Source organism: Prosopis cineraria, unplaced genomic scaffold (assembly GCF_029017545.1).
Source record: "Prosopis cineraria cultivar Desert tree isolate PC_DT_omini unplaced genomic scaffold, ASM2901754v1 PC14, whole genome shotgun sequence".
NCBI classification, from domain to species: domain Eukaryota; kingdom Viridiplantae; phylum Streptophyta; class Magnoliopsida; order Fabales; family Fabaceae; genus Prosopis; species Prosopis cineraria.
In genome coordinates this window covers 9281512-9288991 of record NW_026555345.1, presented here as the reverse complement: position 1 = coordinate 9288991, position 7480 = coordinate 9281512, and the positions used below count along the sequence as shown (strand labels likewise).

At 32.6% G+C, this 7480-nt stretch overlaps 1 protein-coding gene across 4 annotated transcripts; it reads left to right on the top strand.

The window, feature by feature from the left end:
* The first annotated feature begins 1434 nt into the window (after positions 1 to 1434).
* Positions 1435 to 6905, top strand: LOC129293202 (uncharacterized). 4 transcript variants are annotated; one of them, XM_054931018.1, is made up of 5 exons: positions 1435 to 1685; positions 3245 to 3607; positions 3690 to 3812; positions 3895 to 5803; positions 6396 to 6905. In XM_054931018.1, exons 2-4 carry the CDS (start codon positions 3258 to 3260, stop codon positions 5789 to 5791), a joined length of 2370 nt encoding a protein of 789 aa, XP_054786993.1. In that variant the 5' UTR covers positions 1435 to 1685; positions 3245 to 3257; the 3' UTR covers positions 5792 to 5803; positions 6396 to 6905. The 4 variants fall into 4 exon arrangements, with proteins under 4 accessions (XP_054786993.1, XP_054786992.1, XP_054786994.1 ...); XM_054931017.1 differs by having other exon boundaries at positions 6375 to 6905; XM_054931019.1 differs by adding an exon at positions 1792 to 2820 and having other exon boundaries at positions 3895 to 6905.
* The last annotated feature ends 575 nt before the right edge of the window (positions 6906 to 7480 follow it).

Sequence of the window (7480 nt, the reverse complement as noted above, 5' to 3'; positions counted from 1 at the left end):
TCTTTAGTTGTAGGCTCAAGTCAGGTCATCAATGGCAAATTTTAACAAGTATGTTCAACTTCTTACAACCCAAATGACCCCTAAAATTATGTTAGATTACAAGCAAGCCCAACAAACACTCTTTAAGATTATGATGAAGCATAATTTAGGTTAAAATAATCAAGAACATTTAAAATTATAACACATTCAATATTAATGGTACAAATTGTTTATAGAATAAACAATCTATAAAAGATATACATGTCTTAATTTAATTAAAAATAATCATCTTAAGCATATAAAGTTAAGTATATATTTCTTCCACTTAAAAATATAAGACATTTTTAATTGAATCTCTCCCTAATAAAGTAGTTACCTACTTTTCAACTAGTCATATCTTTTCATATTTACCTCTATTAAACACCATATAATAAATATAAAGTTATTATCAATACAGGCACTTTTGAAAAAAAGATAATGATTACACCTCGAAAGACTAAAAATGTCTGACATTTTTGAACATCTAACTCCTCAAAAAATGTCTTACATTTTTTAATAGAAGGGGTAAGTTTTTCTCATTTTATAATATCTTCTCACTAATTAATTATCCATGCCAATTCATGTTTTTGGATAGAGTTTGCGAGTATATAGCATTATTTAGTTTATATAAAAAAAGAGAGAGTAGATAGCATTTTTTATAATTTATTGATAATGTAATTTGTCATGAATTTTACATTTTATTTTAATTTTTCAAAGAAAATTAAAATATGTGAAATCGTAATATAACAACAAATATAAATAAAAATGAAATAAAAAAGAAATGAAAACAAATTTAAAAAAAATGAAAGTTGAATATTTGTGTTAAGATGCACTCATAGTAATTACCTAGAAGACTTGTTGGGACAAAAATGTTAATAATTCGAAAAGAAAGAATCAATTATCCATTATTGTATTGAAGGTCAACAAATGTTTTTTTAAACAAAAAAAATCAACAAAATCAACTATTGTAAATTGTAATTGTAATTGTAAATATTATTATATTTGCTGATTTGCTGATATCCATGACCTTCCAAAATTCAAAGCACTTGATTAAGGCTTTCATGAATTATCTTATTTTATTCTCCCTATTCATAAAACTAAATTGCCATTCATGAATCCAAGTTAATAGGTGTAGAAATATTCACATTTATTAAAAAAAACTAATATATTTAATCTTATATGCATATTTTAAATTAAATCGAAACATGCTTCTTTTTAATAACTTTTTATTATTAATGTTATTATAATATTAAAATTACTTTAATTTAATTGTATAAAACTGTATTAAATTTAAAAAAATAAGTATATAATTATAAGGCCTTGAGTATGTAAAAACTCAGTTTTTTTCGCTGTGGATTATCCGAAATGCCCTCCCTTCTAACCTAAAAGCTTGGTTGTTTTGTCATTCTCACTGAATCGTCTTCTTCATTCATCTAAATCTTGAGATGTTCGAGGGGGAGGGTTGAAAAAATTCGCAGAACTATAGCTCTTGAATCGCACAATCTTGTTCTCGTGCCTATTGCATTCATCAGACTCGCCCTTCTTCCCGTTTCTTCGGTTTTCCGTCGCATTCCTGGTGTGGTGTTTGGTTGGCAGGATCAGTCAAGCTTCCCCTCCTCTCTTTTCTCAGTCTTACTACGTCGAGTAAGACCTCTCTGGTGTGATCAGTAAGTCTCTTCTTCCTTTCCCTCTTTTCTTATAATTTCAAGCAGCCTAACACTCTTCCCCCATTGCATTTGTTGAATGGTCCTTCTTTCTTGCATTCCTCGCCAGTGCTCCGCGTATGAACAAGGGAGAGGGTTGCATTGATGATGGACCCTAATTGGAGGCATTCAGGACTCTTTCTAATTATCTATTTTCATCATTAGCCCTTGCCTAGGTTTTCAATGCCTAGTCGATGCCTATATTTTGTTTTCTCCTTTTCTTTAGTTTCGATGGATTAGAAATTGGGGGTTTTAATTTGATTGGTGAAATTGATGTTTTGAAAGTCTCGTAGAACTTTATCGATGCTTGCATGTTGATTGGGAGAAGATTTTTTATTCTGTGGAGCTTATTCTATGATATTTATAAGTGCACAGCCTTTCTTAAATTCTTGGAAGGCTAAAAGAGCTATCATTGAGTTTGGTACTTGGTAGCTGATAATCTTAATTGTTGGGATGTGCTCTTGAAAGCTCTATATTTTTGGAGAAGATCATGTTATTTGAATTAGATTATGTTAATGAATGGTCCTAAGTATTGAAATAAGGACGATTTGTACGCAAGAGTTATGTTTAAGTTGTATGTTTGGTATGTTCCATACTTATGAATGTTGGATACAACTTTTGTGTTGTGAAAGTTACTGAATCCTGTTGATTTGGATAAGTGGTTTTTGGAATGAAGAATTCTAGAATATAATTTATTAAAAGAGAATTAAGTGGAAGTTTGAGCATAAGGTGAGGTTTGTATTGCTTAAGAAAGGAATTCTTATCTCTTCCTTTTAATGCATGGTTAAACAAGTGTTCAAGGAAAAATGATATGCTAGTTTCATTATTCATGGTTCATCGTTTTTCTTTTGTGGACATTCAAGGCCAGCAATATATGTTACTAGTGATGGATAAATCTCGTATTAAGCACTACAATATTAATTCAAAAAGGGGTTAATTAATAGAAATTACTAAACCATTAATACTAAGTCAATTGGGTTTTTATGCTTTTCCATGAACTGATATATGGAATAATAATATTCTTTTCATTTTGTATGCGTTGGAAGCTATAGGGGTGTATTTCAATTTGTGATCAAGGGATCCACTCTTTACTTCATCGGTAAGTTATACCATGGGATGCTATTTACTTATTAAATTATTTGGTACTTCAGACAGTAGAGTTGATCCAGTGCTTCTTCATCATAGAGTAGACTAGCTTGCTACCTGGTGACCATTGCATAGTTCATGCGAGCAAATTTGCTTTGATGTATTTTGATTCATCATGTCATAGTCTTAACTCTTATATGTAGCTGCATATTACTCATGGGAAGGATTCCTGCCCCTTTTGTATGTTGTTTGTGTATTTGAATTGGAGTGGTGCTCTCTTATTTCGTATGACTAGATAATTAATTGTTTTCAACATTTTTGGGTGATCCAACTTTCAGTTGGTACGCTACTGAAACTTATAAAATATTGTAAGGGGGTGTTGTTAATTAATGTGTATTGTTAACGACATTGTAACATATTTTATGTTCTTTTTCCAGGTTTAAATCACGGATGGCAAGTGCTTCTTTGAAAGAATTATTTTGTTATTTTCATATTGGGGGAGAATTTGTGACGAATGCTGAAGGGAAAATGTATTATGAGGGAGGGAGATCAAATGGTAGAGTTATTAAGGAAGGCATGACTCGTGAAGAATTGATAGGAATTATAACATCATGTATGGAATATCAATCTAATGGAGCTGAGATGAAGTACACCATCAAATTTGATTCTAATACATTTCTAGACCTTGAAGATGATGAAGGAGTTGCACAATTAATAAAGTTTAATGACAATTGTGCTCATGTGTACATTGTTGAAAAGGCAAATCAAATTATAGAGGCACCAAGAAAGTCTTGTCAAGGGTAAGATCTTAGATTTACTTGTACTTAACGAAGATGTTATTAGTAATGCATACTGATGAAATAGGATTGATTCTAAATGCAGATTAAGGCGTTCGTCTGAGAATGCATGTGCAAGCTCTCCATCTAGCCGTGAACCTGAACCTGAAGCTTTACCTTGTGCAGTACAGAGTGCATCTGCACCAATACGAAGAAAGTCTTCTCGAGTGTAAGTTGTTAGATTTACTTCTAATTAATGAAGATGTTATTAGTAATGTGTACTGATGAAATGAGATTGATTCTAAATGCAGATTAAAGCGTTCATCTAGGAATTCAAGTGCAAGCTGTCCTCCATCTAGCCATGGACTTGAACTTGGACCTATACCCTGTACAATACTTAGTGCATCTACACCAATGCATGAATTGAATACAGCACAATGGAAGGATTTGTTCATGGGAGTTGGGCAGATTTTTGAAAATGCTATAACTTTCAGACAAGCACTTTATAAGTATAGCATTGCACACAAATTCAGCTACATCTTTGTGAGGAATAGTTCTAAAAAGATGATTGTCAAGTGTAAGATAGATGGCTGCAAATGGAAGATAACAGCATATGCAATGGCTAAAACAACCCCCTTGTTGAGTGTAAAAAGTTTCCACCAAGAGCACATCCATTCAGCACAAGATAATTTGATAGTTCCTCGCATGGCAAGATCAAATTTGACATCATCTATCATTATGGATGGGATTAGGTCTAGTGTGGACAAAGCTCCAAATGAAATAAGAAATTACCTCTATAGAGAATATGGTGTGAGCTTAAGTTATCGTCAAGCTATGAGGGGGAAAAAGAGAGCACTAGAGGAAATGCATGGTCTTCCTGAACATTCCTTTATGTTAATTCCTTGGATGTGTGAAAGATTAATGGAGAATGACCCTAACACTGTCGCCAGATGGTCGGCTTCCACAGACAATAGGTTTGAGAGGTTGTTTATTGCTTATGGATGTTGTATAAATGGTTTTTTGCTCGGATCTCGGCCCATATTGTATCTTGATAGGTGCCACTTAAATGGTCCTTACAAGTTGACATTGTTAGCAGCTTCTACATATGATGCTAATAATGAGTTGTTTCCAGTTGCTTATGCAATTGCTTGTGGAGAAACATTTGATGAGTGGGCATGGTTTTTGCACAATGTGAAAGACATAACAAGTTCAGTGCAAGTAACTGTAGTCTCGGATAGAAATAGTGCAATAATTGCTGCTGTGAGAGCAACTTTTGGGGATGAGAGACATGCCTATTGCTATCGGCATTTGAAAGAAAATTTTAGCTTAGAGGTTACAAAAATTATCAAAGGTACAGGAAAGAATAATGGTTATAACAAGGAAGATGCACTAAAGTTGCTTGATGCTATTGCCTATGCAAGACTTGAGTGTGATTTTAATGTAGCTATGGGAAATTTGAGATCTTTTTGTCCAGAGATGGCACAGTGGCTTGAAACTAATGGTGATATTGATCGATGGGCTCTATCACGATTCCCATTCCGTAGGTGGGATAATATTGTTACTAATCTTGCAGAATCATTCAATTTATGGCTTGTTAAGGAGATAAATCATAATGTATGTGTATTGATACATGAGCATCAAGAAAAGTTGGCTAAGGAATTGTATGCTAGCAAAGAGGCAATGATAGAGTGGAAAAATGGCGTGGGTCTAAATGTAGAGGCGAAATTGAAGGAAAATGTATTGATGGCTGAAGTTATGGAAGCTGAGTATTATGGACCAAATAGGATATTAGTGCGAACTGGACTAACAAATTTTAGTGTGAATCTTGCATTTCGAGATTGTACCTGCCAAGCATGGCAAATGTCTGGAATACCATGTACTCATGCATGTGCAGCCATAAAAAGAGTACATGATGATGTTTATGCTTATGTTGAGGAATGTTATCTATTGAGTTCACAACAGAAAATATACAATAGCACAATGATTCCTGTTGAGATCAATGACATGCCAAGATTGAATGCACTTGCATTGAATGATGATATGCCGCAAACCTCTTTAAAGCCACCTATGACTACTCGTCCTCCAGGTAGACCGCCACAAAGTACTCGACGTGAGTCTCAATTTCAACATAAAAAAGCTTACCATTGTTCTAGATGTCAAGAGGCTGGGCATACCCGTAAGAGTTGCAAAAATCTTAATGCATGTTGAGAGTACATTCAAGTAAGTGTTGATGTGTACATATTTTTTTTTTAATGGTATACTGTTCAGTATGGTACACACACACACATAGTGTCAATTCACCCGCTGATACCCTCGTGTATCGCCTGATATTTAAAATACATGCTCTTGTGCATGGTAAATATTGTGATTCAATAATTTCTTCTGATAAAATTATATCATGAAAGAAGTAATGCTGGTCTAGATACCATGAGAGTTACTATTGCGGATAATTTCCTTGAATGTGTAATTTTAATTCTTAAATATCATCCAAGCAAGATTTATTTCAGGTTCTGCTGCTTGCTTTGACTGTGTTTTTCCGTTATCTAAGAATTTTTAAAGCATTGGAACAAATTGGCTTGAGGCTTTGTCCCAGTTTTTCTTTTGTTTTCTTCTAGCTTTTGTATTGTGAAAGTTTGAATGAATCTCAAATTGATTAACGCAAGATTCCTGTCTCTTTAGAATTGAGTACGTGTGATTTAAAGATTACGATGATAACAACCATAATAAAATACTAGGTTGACTTGCGCAAAGTGTAATATCTTAATTAGTTTCACCAATGCTAATTGATTAGGAATTTCAACTTATTTGACAGGCTGGACCAATACTTCTCATTTGCACAAAGTTAATTTGCTGAAGAATTCGGCAAATTAACTTTGTGCAAATGAAACAGCTCCCTTCAAAATGTTCCTTGGGTAATTGCTGCGACAATGGAGCTTCCCTGCATTGCCCTGGCTGCAATACTCCGATGACTCTTGAATTGACGAGGGATTCCGGTCGCTCCTAGTCCAGAGTCCCGCGATGAGCAGTAATGCTGTTCGGGTTTCCTTTACTCCAACGAGTACTACTGATCATCTTTCCAGGTCTGACATAGTGTAAAAATTGTAATTAGCGTTTAACTTAGCATTAGATGTCTAACTAATCTCCCAGAATTCAAGCCTGATGTTCAACCCTCATAAAGTAAATGGTGAACGGATGTCAGTTTGAGCTTTAATTTCTGGGAAATTGGCGGAGAATCATTGTGTAACTAGAATTTCTTTCTTTCTTTCTTTTCGCGCTGTACAGGGAATCCATGTTCGAATATAAAAAATAACTTTTTTATTTTACAATTTGTTACAATCATCCGTGCTATAAAATAACTTGTTTCATTTTAAAATTTATTATTTTGTAGGTTAAATTATATTTTTAATCCTTTAACTTTATATAAAGTTTTAATTTGATTTCTTAATTTTATAAATTATTTTTTTAGTCTTTTAACCCTAACACAATTAATTTTAAATGATTATTTTTTGTGTTAATACTTGTTATTTTTTTAAAAAATTAAATTTAATATGTCAATATTTAAAAATGTTTTGCTATATTAAAGACTCTAGATTAACAAAACACTTTATAAAGTTAAGGGACTAACATAAAACTTTGTGTAAAATTAAAGAATTAAATGTATGCTTTAGTCTTATTTTGTATATGGTAATAATATACAAAAATTATTTTACCCTCACATAAATTATTTTAAAATTTATCATTTTGTAAATTAAAGGGTTAATGAGCAAAATAGATCTTGAAATATTGCGTGAAAAGCACTCTAGATCTTGAATTTTTAAGATGTGTAAAATGAATTTTAAAATTTTAAATTCATATTAAATTAAATTTCACTGTTAATTCACCATTAAGATCTTTACT

Coding starts and splice junctions, on each gene's coding strand:
- LOC129293202 (XM_054931018.1), top strand. CDS start 3,258: ATGGCAAGTGCTTCTTTGAAAGAATTATTTTGTTATTTTCATATTGGG. Junction 3,608..3,689: donor CCAAGAAAGTCTTGTCAAGG/GTAAGATCTTAG, acceptor TTCTAAATGCAG/ATTAAGGCGTTCGTCTGAGA. Junction 3,813..3,894: donor CGAAGAAAGTCTTCTCGAGT/GTAAGTTGTTAG, acceptor TTCTAAATGCAG/ATTAAAGCGTTCATCTAGGA.